This window comes from Diorhabda carinulata, chromosome 4 (genome assembly GCF_026250575.1).
Source record: "Diorhabda carinulata isolate Delta chromosome 4, icDioCari1.1, whole genome shotgun sequence".
Lineage (NCBI taxonomy): Eukaryota > Metazoa > Arthropoda > Insecta > Coleoptera > Chrysomelidae > Diorhabda > Diorhabda carinulata.
In genome coordinates, this window is record NC_079463.1 from 3,152,973 (window position 1) to 3,176,974 (window position 24,002).

Here is a 24,002-nt window from a genome sequence, read left to right on the forward strand (position 1 = left end):
AATTTTTTGTTGGGATCCATTTTAAATGTCAAATAATTGTCTGTCAAATTCAAAACTAGTTACAACTGGATTTTTTTGGTAATTAACCAAACTGTTTAAAAAGTAAATAACGTAAAATGTGTCATGATGTAACATAACATCTATGTGGATAGTAATCAATAGGTTCTGTATATTTTTTTGGCAGAAAAAAAAACTTAAGATTAGATATTTTTGTATGTAAAAAGCAATTCCAAGAGGGTAAACCTCATTACATTTGAGTAGTGCCTACCGTATAGGGATATCTGTAGAAATTGATCTTGAATTTCTGTATAGTGTAAAGTTCGTGAAATACGTGCCTTGGTAGCCGATTCCACAGATTTACACTTCTCCAAAGAAATGAGTCCCGATAAATTGAGGTTCTGCGTGTCTGCAGAACGAATTAGCAAAGTAATTGAAGAATTTAAGGAAATTAATTTAGTGGAGTGATAGGTGGATTATTATAAGTTAGGTAAGTGTAGTGTATAGTATTTAAATAAAATAGGAACGTAAGAGACAGTGTTTATTGATTAACCCAACGAATAGAAATCGTACAAATAAATAAGTCGAAACAAAATGTTTACCTTTCATTTTAACCTGATTTTTCATCAAGATAAAACATATAAAAACGTCTAATCGTAAGAAGTAAAAATCTACAATAAACTGATAGAAAAAAGATTTTCAGGTAAAAGTTATAGGTGGATTTTCAATTATTTATGAGTATTTATGTAAGGAATGAAAATATACTGGTTATCGAAAAAAATAATGCAAACTACATTTGTTGTAATATCTACTTTATTGTTTATTTTGGACAAAAAGCCTATTTTATATATTATGTCAATAAAAATATTAATACACTATAAAAAATTACATGGATTTGTTGACCTACACTGGATATAACAAATATATTAAAAAATACATATTATTATTATGTGAAATGTTTTTCTCTTTTTCAAAAAATAAAATACAATTAAATAATCCACCAAAATAATATATTCGTATATATATTAAATAATAAAACTTATAGATGATATTTTATCTCTTTTAGTTATAAAACGCCAAATTCAACAGTTTGCCTGATTTTTTGTTATCCCTCCTCGTTCCTGATACATCCCGGAGTGTTTATAGAAATGCTCTTTTCCAAATTTTTATTTATTCTCTTAAACACAACACAATGTGCGAGTAAAATACCTAACTTGAAACCGAACGTTTTGACTCACACTAAATTGCAGCGACACTAACATTTAGTACCACTGTGGGTTGTATCGGAAAACTTGGGGCGAATTTTTACCAAATTTACTTGCAAATACGCGACGTTTCGTCTCCGAAAACGATTTTACTTTTCAAGGAAGCAAAATGTCGCGTTCATCTCAAGGTTCAGAGCGCCGATCACAGAATTTTTCTCCTATTCTTAAACATCTACTTACTAGGGAAGGACTAAATGGGTATTAACAATAAAATTAAAGTAACTATTGTAGAATTAATGATTTAGGTACTTCCCAGCTGAAACCTTCTCGTCCAAAGTGTCCGTATGTGCTAGTTTTCTGATAAATTGGCTGTCTCAAGTTCAATTCCCTAAAAAAGATTCGTTATATTATTATTCATATATATGTTATACATACATGGTAAAAAATAGTTTACAATTCACAAATGTCAATAAAAATATATAAGGTAACCATCTACTACAAATTTTATTTTAACCAGTTGGTAATAGAAAAATAAATGGTCATAATAGTACAGGCAAATTAAGAGATTTTGAGCTAAAACTTTAAATCAAATTGGGCGGTTTTGATTTTCTATATTCTGGGAAGTTTTGGGATACCGAATAAGTCTAGCAACTCTTTAGCAAAATTACGGGCACGGATTTTCGAAATTTCGGGACTTGAAACTCAAAAATTTTAAACTCGAATAACTCGAAAACTATGAGGAATTCACAAAAAATGTAAATAACTACAAATAAACATCTAAACGTTGGTATTTTAAAAAATCTAATAACAAACTAGTTTTAATTTGTTGCCTCAGCTAGTAGTTTACATCATGTGTACTCAAGAGTAGCAAATACTAAAAAAACATCATAGGCAAACAAATTAGAAAAAAATATTCTGATATGAATGCAAGGCTCGAAAGACCAGGCAATATATGAGTTCATCTTCAATCTTTGAAGATAATGTAATAGTCACACAATACTTACTTCACAATTCTGCCCGGCCTCAAATCAAAGTTCTTGTTTACTATGTCCAACAACTGTTTTTGTGTCAATTCGGAAGTTCCATAGTCGAATACTGTAATAGAAAGAGGTTCAGCTAAACCGATGGCGTAAGATACTTGTACCAAACATCTTCTGCAGAGTCCGGCTTTTACTAAAGATTTAGCCACCCATCTAGCGGCATAAGCGGCTGATCTATCAACTTTAGTAAAATCCTTTCCTGAAAACGCACCACCTCCGTGTGCTCCCCATCCACCGTATGTGTCTACAATTATCTTCCTTCCAGTTAGACCAGCATCTCCCTGGAAATAAAATTTATTTATTCAAACAATTCCCATAATGAAAATTTGAAAAAAAGATGAAATATACATTTAAATCAGTGAGGTTTTGACATCATATTTACTCAAGATAGCAAATACTCTAAAAGTAACATCATTTTTCCAAACCTAACAGAGATTTTTTTAAAAAATTATCTTGTTACCTGTGGTCCTCCAATGATGAAGAGTCCACATGGATTGATATGAATTACTGTTTTTTCATCCAAATATTTAGCTGGTATTACTTCTTTGATCACTTTTTCCTTAATCGCTATACGTAATTCTTCCAAAGTAATTTTTTCACTGTGCTGCATTGAAACAACTACTGTATGGATTCTTCGTGGAATGCAAGCTCCGCGTTCAAAAGTATATTCAGCAGTAACCTAAAATTAATGAAAACTTCATAATAGAATAAAATTGGTTTTTTAGGAAACCACGATCTTGATATACAAATCAAATCAAATGGATCATGTCTAGTTCGTTAAGTTTTCTATGGCATTTTAAAATAAGTCTTGAATTGATTACTTGGGAATTCGATAGCTGCTTGACTAGAAAAACGAACCGATGATTTAGGAGTTCAAGGCTTGGGTTTTGTACTGATATACAAGGAAAATGTCCAATTTTATGTTAATATGGTGGTTGATTCCATGCATAAAAGCAAGGAACAGTTTGTGGAAAATAAAATTGATTTTCAAGAAAAACCAAATACACCAGGTAGTATCATCAATGTTCAAAATATAGTACAAAGTTTCATCATACATAAGGAGATGGAAGGGAGCTAGTAATGAAAGTGTATAAAAACAGGTCTGCTAAATGAAAATAGAGGTAGACCCAGCTACATAACAGCCGACCATGCTTCATTACCCGATAGAAAAATAATATATGATCATATAGATGCGTTAAAACTTACTTGAGTTTTAGTATCTGGTCTTGCCCATGAGAATTCTCCGGATCTTCTCAATTCTGCAATTTTGTGATTTAGTTTGTGCGCCAAAACTACTGTAAGTGGCATACATTCTTCAGTTTCATCCGTGGCATAACCAAACATTAAACCCTGTTTAAAAAGTAAATAAATACATGTAGTGTGTTTATATATTACGAATAAAAACAGTTTTCAATTAATTCTAGTTTTGATTAGGGAAAACTAATTTTCACAAACCTCTATCATTTAAACTAGATTTGATTAGTATCCTCGGCGATGAAACTAGTTTTTTTTACATGTTTGACCAGCTAATACTAGTTATGACTGAGAAATACTAGAATTTACTAGTTTCAAACAATTTTATTTTTCAAAAATTCATTTTAGTAGAATATTAAAAGAAAAATTTATGATATATAATGAAAATATTGTTCCTATTCTTTGAGCAGCTCGAATTTTCGTGGCAATAACAATTACGTTGAATATTTTTCTTGCACAAACAGCAATCGCAAGAACATCTTAGGAAATCTAGCACTGAGCTAGTGGATCATTTTTAAGCAGCTCTGCGAAGAGTATCTGTTTACTTTTTTGAAGCATTTCGAGGAAAACATTCATTATTGCAGTTGTTCTATTCGAATATTTTCTGGAAATTCCAGTCTTCAAATGTTAGATATATGTACATTATATTTTTATTTGCCAATCTTTTTGTGTTTGTTTTTTAATTTTCGCTTTCCAAGTTCTTTTAGGGTATAAAGTTTAATGTAGGTTGTATATTTGGGTTTTTTGTTATAAATATGTTTCTTATTTTATATTTTTGTGTCACTCTTTCCACACTTCTAGAATAATTCACCTCTGTCGCCTGAATTTTACTTTTTTCTCGTTCTGTTACAGTTTTTTTGTATCGATTCCTTTACTTCTAGCTTTTTCTTGTTTAGTTTCATGCCCATGTCTATTACTGCTTTGTTCCACACCTCAATATTATTTTCTTTCTTTGCTATTAGTTCAACATCGTCTGCAAATGCTCCTCCATGCACAAAAGGGAACGTATCGATTGGCACAAATGTAATTTTATTTCAGTTTATACTAGGGCTTTGTAAAAACTAGTTTTCTCTAGTTTACACTAGAATCAACTGAAAACGGGTTTTAGCTGTAACACCTACAAGTTATTAGTCATATTTCCGATAAATTTTAACACAGTCGATTTCGCAAATACACAATCATTAATTGATGACTCAATGAAGATAAATCATGCAATTTTTACTAGATTAATGATGTTTATGATGAAATTCGTTTTAAATTACTCATGACAAAATTTCGGGTACAAATGCATGCAATTTGAAACAATTACAGAAGCAAATGAAACGTTAATTGTATCAAGAAATTCAATTAGAATATAACCAAAACTTAATATAGATTAAACCAGTAAAATAAACGAGACACCCGTGTTGATTGAGGAACTAGTTAATAGTTTTTGACGACGATAAATGAAGTTTTTGAAGTATCTTTGATTAAAACAGTACCTGCGAAAAGCATTCGAAAAATAATCAGCATTAAGCTGCCAAAATAAAGCATTAGGTATATAAAAAAAGTAAGATTGTCTACAACTAATTAATATCCTGCTCCATAGGCTGCTCTAACATCTCTACAAAAAAAAATTATTTAAATTCACCTGGTCGCCAGCTCCAATTTCTTCTTCGTTTTTGTTTATGTGAACTCCGGCAGCAATGTTTGGTGATTGTTGATCCAATGCCAACAAAACGTTGCACGTCTTGTAATCAAACCCTACAAACCCTAGTTGTTAAAATATGTTTGTCACTGTGTCATTATTGTGTAGTTCTACGTTTACCGTTCAAGCCTCAGAAAAAGTTTCGTATCATTTTAAGTCAATAGTAGCAAATACTATAACATCATGGGCTTTTTATGATTCCAAAGTATCGAAAAATATTTTACTCGACATGAAAAAATCAATAATTTCAATCTACCAGTGTATATTTCATAAAATTTTATCAATACTGTATGTTTGCATTTTGAATAAAAAAAATATGAATTGCTGTTCGTTAGTCTTGCTAAAATTTGAAAACTGCTGGACCGATTTGGCTAATTTTGGTCTTGAATTATATGTGGAAGTCCAGAGAGGGTTTACAAGGCGAATAAATATGAAAAAGCTCGGATTTAAATAAAAACAATTTTGTTTTTCCTTCCCAACCATGCTATTTGACATTTGACAACGAACTAATATGTCAATCGATACCTCATACAAAGAGTGTATCCTTCTATCTTTGTGAATGACGATTATCGCTACGTGCGCGAGAATTTTCTTTGTTGATTGTGAGCTATTTCACGGGCTAACCGCACCGATGCTTTAGATCAGTGCTTATGATCCAGCAACAGATTATTGTGCCGACAAATCGGTAGCCATTGGGTAAATGACAATAATTTGTAAATATTGTGAGGCGTTAAAATACAGTGATGAATCTACTGAATTATGTTGTGCTGGAGGCAAACTAAAATTGCCATAATTGATTTCACCGCCAGATGTTTTACATTCTTTAGTTTCTGGAATTGAAAAGGATTCTAAGCACTTTTTGACCATTATTCAGAAATATAACAGCTGTTTCCAGATGACAAGTTTCACTTAATCAATTTTTAAATTCACTGGAATTGCCTGGATTACCACTTCACCACAATTAACCTCGACTGTGCAATAAAACAAGACTGTGAAAAAGGTGATAAATAACGTCATCGTGGTAACAATCATAAAAGGAAAATACAAAGGAGAGGATGTCTATATCCCGATGATTCCAACGGATTTACCATTCGTTTTTAAAAGTTTACAATTTCCGGTACGTCTGGCATTTGCGATGACCATAAATAAATCGCAAGGCCAATCGTTCGCATTTTTTTGTTTATTTTAAGTCTATTTTGTACAAAAGTTTAGGTCATTCTTTTACGTAGAAATACTAGGTGATGTTCCTCACATCCTTTTAGAAATAGTCCTGTCAACGGATAGTATTTTTTTTCAAGAAAACTGTAGATGTAATCAATTTGAAATCTTTTACGAAAACTATGATTTATTTTGGAAAACATAAGTATATATACATCTAATTATGATGTACAATTGCATTTATGTTTATTGTATAAAGTTCATCAAGAATATTCGATAAAGTAGAAAGTTTACGATAAACAGTCTCAATTAAATTTGTTTTGTCTCTTGTTGATGATGAAAATAACATAATTATATGACACAGCGAGTTGTTTACTTTTAATTTTTAATTACGAATATGAGGGTGTAGATATGCTGGGCATTACGAATATTGTATAAAATGGAATTAGAAAATTTTTAACTACACAAAAAATGTGATGTCGATCGTAAACTAATTTGCTTCACTAGGAAGAAACAACTCAACCTTAAGTCCATCAAGTTAGACGGGTAAGTAATCGAATGGAAAAATTTAGATAGTAAACAAACATGAAAAAGAGATCACAAAAACCCCGATGGTATGCAAATAATTCGCAGGGAGGAATTGGGGTTGTAACCCAAAGATTCTACTGTGGATGTGCACGGCAACTTGCGACCAATCATCACATATGGGGCAGTGATTTGGGGTACAAAGACTGGTTTGCTTATGTACAACTAGAGCCATCAAATCATGCCCAAAAGCTACACTAGAAGTGATTCTAATTTTTTTTTGGAAAAAGTAGCAAATAGAAAATAAAAAGCTGGCTCAAAAATTATTAGATATGTGCCTGAAGCTGTAAAAATTTTTGTAAAATACTAAATTATACAGATATGTCAATTATCAGTAGGTAATTATGTCAAAATGTCAACAGACAATATTTAATTCAATCATATATCGATAATTCGACTTGGTAAATTTATGAAACCAAAGCACACTCATGACCTCATGATGCAAATCATTCACACAATGTAAAATGTACATTATTGTACTCATTATTATGTGAATGGGACAGTTTTCTTAGTGGGATTGTGACAAAATTAAACACCAAAGTGTACTAATCCTAATATATTTCAAAGCTTTTGAATATCCACGTATAAATTGTAGTGTTTTAAATTCTGTTATTTCTCCATTAAAACTATCGAATTCAGAATTAATAAGTTTGGAAATATATTAGAATTAGTACACTTTGATCATCAATTTTCAATCAATGAATCAATGATTATTATGTATATATGATATTTTGTATTTTAAAATGAGTATTTTATCCTTGATTTTAATTTTAGTCACACTATTATATTCTAACTCTAAACAACAACGAACTGCATATTAACAGTTAGTATAAAGTGTAGACCGAGATGAAATTCTGCAATTCAAAAGTTTTTATTATAAAAATAATGTAATATGCATTTCGTTAATATGAATATGCGACTAAAGTTATTGTTAATATGCTTTTTAAACAATATAAGAAACGATAGTTTGAAACATATTAACCGATTAGGATCCACTAAGGTAATACTTATGAAAACAAATCAATTTGTGGATATTCATTGGTACCTTTTAATTTTTTACATATAAATTTGAGGTTATTCTACATTCTATTCCATTTCCTTATACATATTCCGGTAAACCACACAAAAAAATTTAAATATTAGTGTTATAAAATATTAAAACTAAGCGAAGCTTTAGAAAGTGTAAAATTATAGCAGAAGCAAAGCGTGATTAAAAAGCGTTAAGATCCCCTTGTAACACCATAGTTTTATACATTTATATAAAACTTGAGTGGTACTTAAGCTGATTTTATCCTTATTTGTAAACAAAATTTTAGATATACCTGATCCCCTGCCCCAATCTCCTGTTCTTCTCTATTTACATGTACTCCTTCTGCTATATTTGGCGATTGTTGTTCTATTGCTACTAACAGGTTCAAAGTGCGCCAGTCGAAGCCTATACGATTCAAAAATTTTGAAAATATGATATAACCCCCTCTTCGAACATCATTTATTTGTTACCCACTTTTATTTTGTTTGGAATTAAAATAAAATGATAAAGATACTGAGTTTATGTTTCATACCAACAAGGAGTTGGTGACACTTGTTTTACGAAAAACTTTACTCTTACTTTGTTTTTAAATCACGAAAAAGAAGAATAATCTCTACTCTAAAATGTATCAAAATAAAGATTTCTACTCTAAAATGTATCAAAATAAAAGATTTCTATATTTATACATTTTTCACACCTCATTTACTATCTGAATCTATATTATCGGCGTTTACTCTAGATTTCTACTTGACTGGTGGTTCACAGTTGGAAGTGAGGATGGCGCCACATGGTGTTTGCTGTGAAATTTTTAACCACATGAAACAAATAGCGATGCTCTTTAGCGTTGTATTCAATTGGGGTCTCAAATCCGAACGAGGACTGCTCTAATGATGTTAAAACTAGACAGTAGTTACAAACAAAAAGTTTGATTGACATCACTATATTTTAATTCAATATCTCAAGTTTAATATATATAAACTGCATTAATAGTTTTTCTCAAATACATATGCATGCATTGTCTGTATCATTCATTATTGGTCATTTAGGGGAAAAATTAAATGAACAGGAAATGTTTTATTATTATACACTTGTGCTAATTCAAGTTACGGGAATCCCTCTCAGTAGAAAATGTTTTTACCAGAGGTTAAATCCATTGACTTTATACTATAGAATTGCTTCGACTTCCGAGAAACATTAAACAGATTAATTACCATTTTACAAATAACAGTAGTTCCCCAAATACTTAATGATAAACTGTGTACATTCAAATGGTTGGAATTTTGTTTGAATGGGGGTAAATTTATTTAAAGAATATAATAATTATATTCTATGTCAAATTTGAAATTTTTGAAGCAGATAAACTAATAAGCTGAACCGTTTGGTTCTTCAGAGTTGGATATAATTAATTTTCCAAAATTTTTGTTAATTTTGTTCCATTCAATAATTCTATGCAAATTTTTGGAGGTTATATGTCATCAATTCTATTTATTTCAAATTTTTCATTAAAAAAAAAGTTCCACAATGCACTACTTTTCAAACGTGTTAACTATTTTCACTTTTAAATATGATGAATCTATAATAGTTTTAATTATACATTTATACTGTGTAACATGTTCAGTTGATTTGTATCTAGTTTAAACAAATTTTCATTCTAAAAAATTCATATATCAACCAAAAAGTAAACTACGACAAAATGTTTAGCATGTGATTTAAATTTCGATACAGAATTTCTTTATAAATGCCATACAGTTGTCAAGGTCAACTAATCTCCCTACAAATTTACCTATTTACTTGGTATTACTTTTTAGTATATCTACTAGTTCTTTACTTTGGATTCAACATATATATTCAAACATAAAATCAGTACCTTTCATTTTATATATATATATATTGCTTTGACATGTATTTACTTTACACACAGGATTTAAAATATACTGACGAAATGTTTTCGCTAAAGTAAATGCAACATTTATGCTAAAATTCAGAATACGATTATTACAATACAATAGCTACAAAAATCGAATACAAAATAGCAGAAAAAAAATTTAAAATAATGCCAAAAGAAACAAGGATTGAAAATGTGAAAGAAACTGCTGAAACAAAAGGGATAAAATGGGAAGGAATAAAATAATAAAAAATATAAAGGTATAGAGAAAGAAGTATATGTAAAAGAAAGAATATTTCGAAATTAAGAATTGAAGAGAGCAAAGACAAGTGATGGATATGTAATGACACTTGTATAAGGACAGGAATACCCTGATGAAACATTCGTATCAACTAGAAGGTCATGGAGTATCATAATGAATTTGGTATACATTTGAAACATAAAGTTCCAAACACATAAATAACTGATTATATCAATCGTGATCATAGTACTCATTCGATGATAGAAAGGAAAGAAATACCCAATATAACAAAACAAAGATCGAAAGAACTACCAATACAAAAGGTTATGAAGAATCTAGCACAGTACTTTGGGAATGTATTTGATGAACATCTTGTATATAGTTCAAAATAATTGACATCAACTTTGGAATAATGAGCAACACAGATGGAAATTATTGAAGTATGAGTATGTTTAAGAAACAATGTTCCAAACATCCAAATATATATATAAGGACAAAAAGGAAATTAATAATCAATATGATGCATCAAGTTTAATCAGTTTAAATGATATTTGGTGATATTCCATGAACTACCCCCCATTCTGAGCTCAAGTAATTAATGGATGCCCTCAAACATAAGATTAGTTATATGTGTATTAAATATTGTAATAATCACATCTATTAAAAAACATTATACCGTAATTCAAGAGAAATTAATGAAGGACAAAATTACTGTGCAGAAGTAATATAAGCAAAACAAAAAGAAAGTGTTAAAGAATAAATAGCAATAGTGTGCAACTACATTGATATAAAATTAAATTGTGAAATACTCACCTTTTGAAGAGTCATCATAACCAATGTGTTTGACAGTTTCTCTGACTACTTTTTGGTAATCTACAACAGCCTTTGATGTGATTTCTCCGCAAACAAGGATCATTCCTGTTTTTGTAACAGTTTCTGCAAGAAAAATAATAGTTTTGTATTTCACCGATTATATAATACAGGATTAATAATTCTGTAGATTTGTTCAAATCCTTGAACACCTGAAATAGGAACCAATAAGAACTTACCATTACAAATAAAGAGCTTTAATACTAATTTGATATTCAGGATTTATAGTTTATTATTTTTTATGTTTTTGTTTATAGAAAGGAAATATTGCAACTACTTACCACAAGCAACTTTTGCATTGGGATCTTGTTCAAGATGTGCGTCTAATATAGCATCACTGATTTGATCACACATTTTATCTACAACATATTTAACAAATTAATTTTTTACATCTTTGAATTTACTCATCTGAAAAATATTTTGAGATAACAGAAGCCAAAACATACATGAACAAAAAAAAGAGATTTTTCAATTTTGAATTATTTGTTTTAGAGAGTGAAGCAAGAATATTATCTAGAAACTGAAATTTGTTTTATTTACTCTAAAATAAAAACATTTGAAACCCTCAAATACAACAAGCTTTCAATTCAACTTTTATTTTACATAAGACAAATAATGGAAAATAAATTCAAGCATTGCGACAAATTTTTACAAAAAAATCATTTTCATGTTCTGAAAATGAACTTTCATTATCTATGTTGGCTGACTCTGCATCACTTAGTACTTCTGCTCAAGTCTTCTGTGTCACTTATATTTTTTTGAATTTCAGCATTGCTGATTCCGCTTTCGTGTTTTAAAAATTTGATGTTATGGGCTACAAAAGATAGTTTTCCACTTCTTCCTTTTGCAGTATGTATCAATTCAAAGTACTTGGTTCAGTTGTAACGCACAGTTAATAATATTAATCCGATTTTTGTCATGTCCCTTTCCACCATGTGGTAGAATTTGTATTTTCAACTGTTTTACTAACAAATATTTGCCAACAAAAACCAAAAACCTAATATAATTTTCTCTTCTGAAACACTTTCAACAACTTCTGCTAGTTGGTGAATAAATTCTGAACCTCTTATTTGCTCTTCTGTTGTATGATTCAAGATAATTTCAATTAATTATATAAATAATTCGTAATTAATTATATTATTTCATGTATAAAAGTGTTTAAAACATGATTATTTCTCAGACAAATTCCTTTTACTCCTTATATATACTAATTTATTTTATATACAGTAATTCATACATAAAATATTTAAAGAGATATTAGTATTATGAATAATGTGTGGAAAAATATTCTTGAATATTCTCTTTAATGACAATTTATTGCCGAGAATTTTACATCTCTAATTTGTTCTTATTCTATGAAGAAAACACAATTTTGTAATCATTTCAAAAAATATAAAACTAAATTTTTTCAAGTGCAATTTTAAAAATAAATTATTGCAAAATTAAAACTTTCAATATAAAATTAAAAGTTGAAAGAAGTTGGAATTTAGCTTGTATTTGCGTAGATATTTAAAAAATGATTAAAGCAGTAATTATATCCACAAATTTCCTCATTTATCAGTTTTCAATTTATCACAAATATGAACCGGTTTTAAATTGATTCCACATTGTATAAAACAATTTACAAAAATGTAGATCAACATAAAAATAACTTTTCGATTACTATTAACCTAATTACCGAGTCTTTTAAAATTTACTGTTTTGTAAACAAACAGTTGCTGTAGGTTAAAAAAAACAAAATATTTTGAATCACAACCGTTTAAAAAATACCGTCAAATAACACGTATTGATAACAAAATATGAACAACGCTATTTTAAAAGGTTATAATGTAGAGTCAAACCATGAGGCGGCATAATGTATTGGATTATTCTGCCATTTTCTAAAAAATAAAACGTACTAACCTGGATGACCCTCGCCTACAGATTCAGATGTGAATAAAAATTCTGTTCCATCCACCATTTCATATCCTGAATTGCCGTTTGTGTATCCATTGGACAAATTTGTTTCTGGCATTCTGAACCTTGATTATTAGAATCTACGAATTTACTTCCGAATTAGTTACTGTGGAAAAGAGAACGTCGATGTGATCTCGGCGCTACTTATAACTTCGGTATTAGTCACGTGACAAATTCCACTTCTTCAATTGGATTTAGCCTGGCGTCCCGTCGACGAAACAAACTAAAATAAATAGAATAGTAGCTGCTTTGTATATAATGGCGATGTAATTAGAATAACAGAAAAAATTATAACAATAAATATTAACGAAGTAGTTAGTTATAGTGGTTTTTATTATTAAAATCGTATTATTTATGTTCGATAACTGAAATCTTTACCTCCAGCAAATAACAGTAGCGGAGCGTTTATTTTTTTCATTAAATGCTTATGCACCTATAGAAATGAACCGATATGTTAAAATTATAAAGGAATTAAATAGATCATTGAATACTAACTGATAGGCTTGGGTCAAAGTTTAAATTTAATCATAGAGACCTTTTATTCACAATAAATATGATAAATTGTACAATTACATTATGTAAATACCTAATGATTTTCCCAATTACCAATTAAAATTCTAAGTCTAAGTAAATATTATCTACACTCTGATAAATATTTATGAACTATTTTTTTAGATTCATATAATAATTATCCGTATCAAGGAGGTAGCATAGAAAAAAAAACATCGATTTTTCGATAATTTTTTTTTTTTATATAATGTGACAATAATGTTTGTAATGTGAATTAATTGTTTGAGAAGTTTGGACATTTTGAAATATTCATAACCGATTAAATGTATTATAATGTTGTATAAATGTTGTAATAACGATTATTTTCCAAAAAATTTTTTAATATGTTAAAAGACATTTTTTAGTAGTTTTATTATTCTTTGGACTCAATAACTATTCAATTTTGATATAACTAACTTTTAGAAAATGAAATTTGGCAACGCTGAAATTTATTCTCATTAATAAAGATGGCAGTTACTTATAGGCATGGTCTTACATACAAGTTTTGTAACGAGGGGTGGGCTCAATTTCACTTAGTTATCTCAGTCTGTGGAAATTAAGCGCATGTGCAATGTAGCTCAACGGTGTCAAATTGTGTTAACCTAATAATAATAATAATAATATTAATTGATATTATTTCTATAAGTAATAAATTGTTATGAATAAAAGTAGTTAATACGTAAAAGTAAGTTATGATGTAAGTATCCATCTCTAGATAGCAGCGCCGTGTCATGACTATTTCAAACAATTAACCTTGACAACATGAAAACCACGCTGCTCTGTAGAAATTGTTCTCGGTTTCAAACCCTGTATGTAAGACCGTGCTTATAGGTTAAATTAGTATTTGCGGGAATTACAAAATTCAAGTATATGTTTGTAATTGGTTGAATTGAGAACTATATAACTATAATGAAAGTAAATATTGACAATAATTATTATTCAATAGAATTTTTCTTTGTAATGAGGACATACAATCATTATTAAATATATATTTTTAAGGTTATTAGTATCTTATGAATAAATTATCAATAAATTATAGAAAAATGATTTAAATGATCTGCTACGTTGCCAAATTTAACACTACTTCTTTTTTATTAAAGTATTTTTAATATTAATGATTATATTAGTATTTAGTACCATTAAACATATACTTCGAAGGAGAAAAAGTAAAGAAAAAAACCAATTTAAAAATGGTGAGCAGAATTTAGTGTTTCGTAATACGAGGTGTGTAAAAATGCATTTTAATGGAATCAAAATTTATTATGAGGTAATATTAAAATTGAATCAATAACTGGAAGCATTTTTAAAAGATTCCTTCTGGTATTTTCAAGTTGGCAACACTGTAAATTTGAAACTATTTGAAATATATGTGATAGTTGGCTATAATAATTGGTTCACCGCATTTTTTTGATCAAACCTCGTAAAGGCAAGATTATTTTTCGAGATGAATTGAAAAGTTGTTAAAATATGTTTTCGAAAAACTTTTAATAATTTCATAACATTGAACTCTGATTATATTTACATTCCAATAAATTACTTTTAATCTTTTCTCATAAGTTTACGTTGAAATAAAAGATAACCCCTGACACAAGAATACGAAATATCAATCAAATGATCTATATTTGTAAAAGAAAATGACCATATTTAAGTAAAATATAACCAAACATATCTCTAAAGATATCTACAGGATACGTTATCTAATCGCTAACTTAGAAGTCAAGGTTCACGTGGGGGCCATAAAATCTTTATATGCGGAAAAGTCAGATACTCGACTTTTTCAGACTTGCTGTCTCTTTCCAAACTAATTAACACGACTGATATTTAATTACATTTTCACAAGGAAAGTGCGAAAAATGTCACATTTGGTTTGGGGTTAAAGGAGGGCAGGATAAGTTATATATGTACAGGTTTTGGTCTTCTTAGTTCTCGTCAGTACAACTATAATCTAAATAAAGGATTATGTAAATGCATCTGAAAATGCTCAAATAGTTAAATTTTGACGAAGATTTTCCAGAATTGAACGTGTATTACGTAAATACGAGACTAGTTATTCCAAGCTTTCAGAAAAAAATAGTTTATTGAAAATTTTTGAAAGATTAGAGTACTAGAAACTAGATTTGAATGAACTAGTAATATTTTAGGATGATATAAAATGGATTAGATCGCATTTATACAGAGTTATATTATAAAATAGTAGTTTTAGGTATTAAAAAGGTTAATAAACTCTAAAATTGAAATGAAACATCAGTATTAGATTGGACGAGAAATATATATGGGACTGTACCTGATGAAATAATATTCTTAATACTTTTTATTTAAGTTTTTTTCTATCTGCTATACCTGAAAATGTTTCTCAAATAAATCTTATTTATTGTGGGTGGTTTTGATTCTGAAAAAATGTAAATATCATCTAAAGTTTCACAAGAATAAAAATTTTAGCTATAAAAATATTTATGTTTAGTATAACTCAAGTTTCCAAATGAAAAAACTCGATTTACTCAAAACTACATCTTCATCCACTTGTTCCTTTCATTATTTTTGATTTATTAATCGTTAATTAGATAAAAAGTATTTTGAAAATTGAATTTCGTTACTTACCGAGTTCACAAAAGTAGTTTTCACTTAAAATATCACAGTCAACTGATTATAGTTGTTTGAAATGGGATTTCCCTGATGATAATTGAGAAATGAATTTGTTCTTGTTTCGAACAGAAGAGGGAATTAACTGAGTGCGTGGTTAGTTTCACGCCGTACTTATATATGCAGTGATGCAAAAAGATGGCGAAATTTTCGCTATTGGTCGACGGTTTTCTGCCATATCATACTTTATCAGTACATAATAAAAATTTATATTTTAAAGAAATTTATCTTGTGATTTTAAAAGTTGCATAAAGCCAATTAAGTTTTAAGAGCATCGGGAAAATCCAATATTATCATTCAAGTATTCAACATTTCCTTTTATTTCCCGTTGTTCGTTCGATAAGATTTAATCTGGTTCACTGAAAGTTTTTACTCAGTTGTCAATAGGCATGTGAACGAATTAATTAATCCAAATAAGAATATCAACAAACAAATGTCACAATATATAGAGCGTTGTAGATCCTTTAAATCATATTTTTGTCTTTTTGTATATAGGCGGATCGAATGAGGTTCCCGATTGCGCCCAATCGCCCTTTATCCGGCCCTGTTTGTATAAAAGTTATGAAAGCATCTAAGATTAGGTATGTTATCATTAGATGCGGTTTTTGCCGGTCAGTTTGAAGACTATTTTCAACAATACTTGTTCCTTCAAAAACCTAAACCTTAAACCACTTTACAATGTAGATTTTAAGCAAACAACACCTAGTTCTTGTTCCAAAAACCAATCTAATCTTAACTAAACATATTACAAACACGAGAGCACCTTAAACAAACAAAAAACAGCTGATTGTTCAGTTGCCGTTTCTCAGACCCCTATTTTAGCAAGAATCCTCTTTCTGCAGTATTCACTATTCTGCAGGATTCCTTCTCCTCGTTCAAATCCATCTAAAACATCAACGCTCTTCATTGTAGTTTTAACGTTTGATTTGTTGGCATAACATAAAAATGATCTGAGAAGTCTTCAAGGTGATGGCGAGGACGTTGGATCCGAGTCGTCTATTTTAAAGTCTCACTACAACAGCGTGAAACTCCTGCTCAAGAATTACCCCCAGTACTCATTTAAAATATGAAGTTAGGGCTGTTCGTCTCCTTCAATTCATCATTTGAATTAGACAAAGTTATTCAAACAAAGTTCGATTCAATTTTGTTTATTTGGTTGTATACTGTTGTATCTATAAGATTCAGTAAAAAGTCTTTTCCGACAAATTTATATAATTTCTTGATAATAGGTCTAAAGTAGGATGCATACATCCCAAATATCTGATTCCGATACTAATAAGACCCAGTAGAAGGTCATTTTTCTATTTTCCTATCATTAAAGTTCTAAAAAGAATACATAATATTCTGGATTATTTTATGCCTCCGATAAAAGTGAGAAGGATATTCCCGTGCTATATAATATCGGTTTCCAATGTCCACACTGCTTATTAACGCTAAGCAAGCTCTTTCAGATCTTGGAAAAATGTCGCACTACATCTTTTATGGATAAAAATTTTCGCCATGGATCTAGATAAATAGTAATCCTAGAGTACGAGATGCTGGATGGGATTGTATGGATGATGTAGTTAATGCGATTGCATTCTCCAAAGAATTAGAGATGTTTAAACTGAGACGTAGGATTTTTCGCATATAAAAACTGAAAGAACCCTCTACGTACATTTCTTTCTCGTTTTTTCACTTTTATATTCTTAGTGGTGTAGACAGGGACGTGTAAAGTGATTATGTATTTTCCTTACATTGTTACGGTTCTAATCACCTTAGGAATCAGGATATAATTTTATTTCAACTTTCGTAATCTCATTGCCTCTTCAATATATCAATATTTGAGAATTTCCTGTTAGATTTTTTTATCAAAATAATTGCATGATTTTTGCCATTGGATATTATTAATATTACCCACATGGTACCGCATTATCAGGATCAAACCTAGATAATAAAATTCAAAAAGGAAATATGCTTGTTATTTGATAATTGCGGATTTTTTGATAGTATATAAATAGACTTTGTATCCACATTTTTCGTTTACCCTAGCTCTTCAATATGAAATGAAAAAGGCGGTAATTATACACTTTCGCGGTCACCTGGTTTTTTGGCTCTAGAAAATCGAAAAATGGATGGATTTTAATAATCTTGGTCTCAAAATGTTCCATTTTACGGCGGATTTATAAAAAAAATACGAAAATTAAAAAAAATAAATATTTTTTACAGTTTCATGACTTTAAATGCAAAAAAAATGACTTTCTACATATAATCCTTCCTAACTGTTTCTGACGTCGTGGAATCAAGTTCGTATACTTTTTTTCGCAATTTACATAAAAAAATGAATATTTTGAAAGAAAAAAAAAATTTCAAAAAAGTTAATTTTTTTGAATAATTGTGAGTTGTGGGATTTTGTTAATAATAAATTGAAATATATTGACATTGAGTTGCAACAATTGTGAATTGAATACATTTGAAGCACTTACAATATTCAGTGATACAAAACAACCTAACCTAACCTAACCTAACTTTTTTGTTTTTTTTTGCCCAGGGGTAGGGTGGAAGCTAATGCCTTCCTCACAACGGGTGGGTGCAAATGCTGTGAGTTTGTGTGGGACTCTCACCCACTAAACCACCCTCCTCAATCCTCGGGAGTGTCGTACGCCGGGAGGACAACAATTGTCATTACATCAGCGTACAACACTGAATCCTTTGGATTTTTGAGCTGTTTCTTAGCTTCACTTCTCTCCACCAGTCCGTCAAGACGGCACAAGAAGAGAGAAAGTTACTGAGCCACTCCACCAACTTCAAGGTCTTACAGCTCCCAGGAGTGGAACCTAACCTAACCTAACCTAACCTAACCTAACCTAACCTAACCTAACCTAACCTAACCTAACCAAAATTATAAAATTTATCTATTTTTTGATTTTTAATGGTCCAAAAACTATTAACATTGAAGAATATAGTACGAAACTATTCACGAAAATTGATTGTTTTTCATCGATTTCATTTTAAGCTATAAAAACTGAAAAAATCATTCTTTTTGGATTTTTTTTTAAATTGTTTATTAATTTATGTAGAATACTAAAAAAAATATAAGAACTTTATCTGATAATGAGATAATTTTTTGTAAAGGTTTATTTTGCAAAACCGTTTTTTTTTACGATTTAAAACAGTAAAACTATGAGAAATTTTCATTCCAGCTATTTCTACTATTTTTTTTTATAAATCCGCCGTAAAATGGAACATTTTGAGACCAATATCATTAAAATCCATCCATTTTTCGATTTTCTAGAACCAAAAAACTAGGTGACCGTGAAAGTGTATAATTACCAAAAAGGCTTCCAATGATAAAAACAAAAAATTATAGTGGAATAGTATATTGAAATAGGGAAATTACATCGCAACGTAGGTGGTCGGTTGGTAGCACTTATTCACGTTGTATAATTGACTTTGGAAATATTTTTTGAATTTAAAGTTTGCTTTAGTCAGATTAACCCTGTAAGCGGAATTTTGGGTGAAGAACTTTAAGTTACAACCATAAAAAAGTTACTAACTGTTAAATAAAAAACAATATAAAAAATTTATGGCTTGGTATTCGGACAAAGAGGCCTCTATTATCATAGAAAATGTGTTAATCGGTTTTTTTTATGCCATGAGTAAAAATTATAAATACTCAACAATGCGGAAGGCTTATTCCATGTTAACGTTAAAAATTCATCAAAATATCATTCATCGTCCACTCAGCTGTCAAACTGTTCTTCAGGGACACCAACTCACTACAGTAAATTACCAAAAATCGTTTAAGAACGGAACCCACTACCGTCAAAACATCGATGTTGAAGCTCTGGCTCTGGCTACTCTGGTACTTTTGACAAGGCCTGCTCAAAGGCTACAACATGAGTGGTATGGAGAAAAAAAAGTCCTGGATCCTAAGGTTACCTCGACCTCTAGCCTTCTTCACCCAGGGTTTCCAACCTGGAGGTCCAGGTAAGTTCTGTTAAGAGACAAAGAACCCTTGGTTCTACCCCTATCGAACAACGAGTTGGCTTCAATTGTTGGCTCTAATTCGTCTAAAGGTTCAAGCACCTCATCGGCTTTGGTAATTATAATAATAAAGATGATAAATCTATATAAAAAAATTTATTTAGGGTTGCAATTGGAGAAGTTGTATTCCATATTATGCACACATTTCCGTAACATCTTTCAAATAGGGTGATTGGGTGCATTTTCAACGCAGCTTTCTCAGAATTATAAATCACGATCTGTTGTGATTAATCCTACAGAATACTATGAATAAACAAATGGTACAACTGGTAATAATCCGCTGACCCCGCTCAATGAAAACAATAAGCATGATATATAGTTGCTATTATTATAATTCTGTAAGTAATAAAGTATAGTTTATTATTTTATGACCTTGACCATAAATTAAAGCTTTGAAGATACTTTTTTTCTGGAAATTCCGTTACGATTATTAGTTATCTCTTTGAAGTACAGTGATAAAATTAAAAAAAAAACAGTGTAAACACTCTGGGGAAAACCCTAACGTAATTTCCATGCGTTTTTGAATTAACTTAAGATTATGCATATTTTCTCATTTTTGATGGCAATACATGGATAAAAAATCTCAACAATGGGCTGAAAAGGGAGAATCTGCTCTAAAGAAGGCAAAGGCCGTTCCATCTGCAGGCAAGGTCATGACGGCGGTTTTTTGGGATGCGCGTGGGATAATTTTCATTGAATATTTTGAAAAACTATCGACGATAAGTTATTATGCAAACTCATTTCAACGTGTGAGCGAAGAAATCAAGCATTTGGTTAAGAAGAAAGTGTTGTTTCATCAAGACAATGCACACACATCTGTTATTGCAATCACCAAAATTAATGAATTTAAGTTTGGATTGCTTTTAATTGCGTTTAATGCACCCTATTCGCCGGATTTAGCACTCTCGGATTATTTTCTGTTCCCAGATTGAGAAAATAGCTCGGAGGTCAAAGATTTTCAAACAATGAAGAGTTAATGTCGGCAATTGAGGATCTTGACGATTCTCATTATGAAAATTTATTGAACATCGCTGAGAAAAGTGTATGGAGTTAAAAGGAGATTTGTTTCCAAAATTTTCGTGTTTTTTATCTCGTATAACAAAATTTCACTATTAGATGGTATCCCATTAAGAAGATTTATTATTGCAACAAAAGACGACGTTACTAATTTCTTATTTATGCTTAAAGCGTTGATAGTCGCTAGGTTAGGTCGTCGTCTTGCTATAAAATGGTCGCGGGTTCAAAGGAAATGCTCAATTTTTCGTTTTATCATTCTACATTTGTTTTTTCTATCAAATATATATATTTAAAATGGTGTTACGTGAAATAAATCATTTATATGAACATACTTGATGCTAAAACTATGTTCATTTAATGTTCAACTATTTTTTTGAACTATTTTTAATAATTCTGACGTTGTACTTTAGTAGTATCATTAACATTTCATACCTTTACCTATATTTACAATATACTTTTTCAACTTTGTCATCATCAGCATCAGTTTGTGCATGAAAGTTCATATTTAAAATTTTTATCTATAATAGATAATCGGTCAATATTGTTACATATTTTTTATAATTATTAATAGATTATAATGTTCGTTGCAATTTTACGACTATACATTCATACCAATTATTTTAGTTTATATGATAAAACAATAATGACAAGTCGAAAATTATGGAAAATTCCCTTCTATATTTATATACTTTTTATACCATGATAGATTGTACTTGTTGATATTTCTATTATTTTTTTGCGGTAGGATGTGCTTAAAACACCATAGATCAGCGTTGTCCAACTGGCGGCCCGCGGGCCGCATCCGGCCCGCGATGCCATTCGTTGTGGCCCGCGAAATGTTTTACGGAGAGGATTAGATTTTCTTTATTCTTACATACCTTACAACATGAAAATGCCGTGTTGCTTGAGCTAGCAAAGGCAAAAAAACCTTTTACTGATGGCAATTTAATTAAAAAGTGTGCCGTTGAAATGGCCAAAGCTTTTGAAGATTCTAAAATGGCGGAGAAATTTCAATCAGTGCCACTTTCACATCAAACCATACAAAAAAGGATAGTTGCTATGGGTGAGCAAGTAGAAAAATCATATTTCTCACTTTGTCTGGATGAAAGCACTGATCAATCAGATGTTAGTCAGCTCCTACTTTTGACGATTTTACCGGTAAAGAGGAGTTATTTGATATCTGCCCTCTTTATGGAACGACTAAAGGAAAAGACATCTATGAGGCTGTGAACAAAGAGTTGATAGAATTGGAGGTTTCGATCAATGTTCAGCCATAGCAACAGACGGGGCCCCATCAATGGTGTTACTTGTCCTGCAATCCATTGTATTATACATCAGGGAGCTTTATGTGGAAAATCAGTCAAGCAAAATCAAGTTTTTCAAACCGTGAGCAAGATTATAAATAAGATTAGAGGTGGAAATCGATCCCTTCTACACAGGCAACTTGGCAGTTTTTAGTGGAAACAGAGGCTGAGTATGGAGACTTGCTAATGTACAACCATGTAAGGTGGCTGGAACGTGTGTGTAGAAAGTGCACGGAACGGTTTTTTGCCATAAGGAAGGAAATCCCTGCATTCCTCAATGAATACGTTTCATCGGACACAACTGAACTGGAAAGAAAGCTTAAGGATCCAAAATTCTTAAGACAGTTAGCTTTTTTAACAGATCTGACTAATCATCTTAACAGTTTATACTTGAGTCTTCAAGGAAGAAACCAGACGGTTTCTGACATACCTGACATACTTCCCTAGCTGTCTGCAACTAGCAGAAGAATTCAATAGTGAGGAAAATATTTAGTTTTCATGCTGCAGTTCACAAATTCAACAAGTTATTGATGAATTCAATATAAGATTTGAAGAAATCGAAAGTCTCAAGAGCAGTTTACTGCTTTATAATAATCCTTTTGGTGCAATCATTGAAGATCAACCACCCGACTTGAATTTTTCAAATTACTGTCTAAAGAGAAATTTCCAAATCTGCGTGATTTTGGACTGAAGATTACATCAATGTTCGGAAGCACATATACACGTGAAAGTACCTTTTCCTCCATGAAGTACATTAAAAACCACAACAGAAGCAACCTCGCCGATTCTTCCTTACGGCATCTCATGAGACTGTCTACAACTGAACTGGAGGTGGACATTTCCTCATTGGTGGATGAAGCCGATCGACCACAATCTTCACATTAGATATAACTTTTTATTATTATTGCATTGTTTCTCTTAGGTCTCAAAAAAAATATATATAAATACTTTAACAAAATTATTATATGGCCCGCAACCACATCAAAGGTTTTAGTTTTGGCCCTTGGTGCCTTGCAAGTTGGACACCCCTGCCATAGACGGTTTATACAACAAGAGAAACTTTTATTTCCACTTTTATAAATGTTCTTAGTAAAAATTTGGTACTAAAAACCAAGAAAATTACTTATATTCGAAAAGAAATTATTAACAATACAATATATTATAGACCCTATACGACAATTATCATTATATTTAGAATTGATAGTGTCCAAGGATTTATATTCAACAGACTCATTGGGAAGCAAAATATTTTACTATATAAACGAAAACTTTAATTAAAATCTAATACGTAATTAGTAGAAAAGTTACAAGTCACTCGCTTATCAAAACTTAACTTTTCTGCAATAATACAAACATACATTTTGCGCAAGGAATGATAATTTCAGATATTATCATCAAAATTATATAAAATTTGTTATTCATTCTTTCTAAATCTACAAATTCATTGCATACTTTCTCAAGGGAAAGAAAAATCATATTTTTCATAGTTAAAAACCTTATAAAAAGATTATACAACAAGTTTTGTCATAAATTTACAAGAATCAATATTCGATAATAG

General features: G+C 30.3%; 1 protein-coding gene across 3 annotated transcripts; it reads right to left on the reverse strand.

The window, feature by feature from the left end:
- Window positions 1-792: 792 nt before the first annotated feature.
- On the reverse strand, window positions 793-16,485 carry LOC130893327 (S-adenosylmethionine synthase). Of its 3 annotated transcripts, none has more exons than XM_057799335.1 (9): window positions 16,056-16,485; window positions 12,855-13,131; window positions 11,234-11,311; window positions 10,896-11,018; window positions 8,249-8,361; window positions 3,449-3,592; window positions 2,703-2,921; window positions 2,207-2,523; window positions 793-1,590 (listed from the first exon to the last, which is right to left on the reverse strand). In XM_057799335.1, exons 2-9 carry the CDS (start codon window positions 12,964-12,966, stop codon window positions 1,485-1,487), a joined length of 1,212 nt encoding a protein of 403 aa, XP_057655318.1. In that variant the 5' UTR covers window positions 12,967-13,131; window positions 16,056-16,485; the 3' UTR covers window positions 793-1,484. The 3 variants fall into 3 exon arrangements, 2 of the variants coding, with proteins under 2 accessions (XP_057655318.1, XP_057655319.1); XM_057799336.1 differs by lacking the exon at window positions 8,249-8,361 and adding an exon at window positions 5,127-5,239 and having other exon boundaries at window positions 16,056-16,282; XR_009059187.1 differs by lacking the exons at window positions 793-1,590; window positions 2,207-2,523 and adding an exon at window positions 5,127-5,239 and having other exon boundaries at window positions 2,796-2,921; window positions 16,056-16,283.
- Between the last annotated feature and the right edge of the window lie 7,517 nt (window positions 16,486-24,002).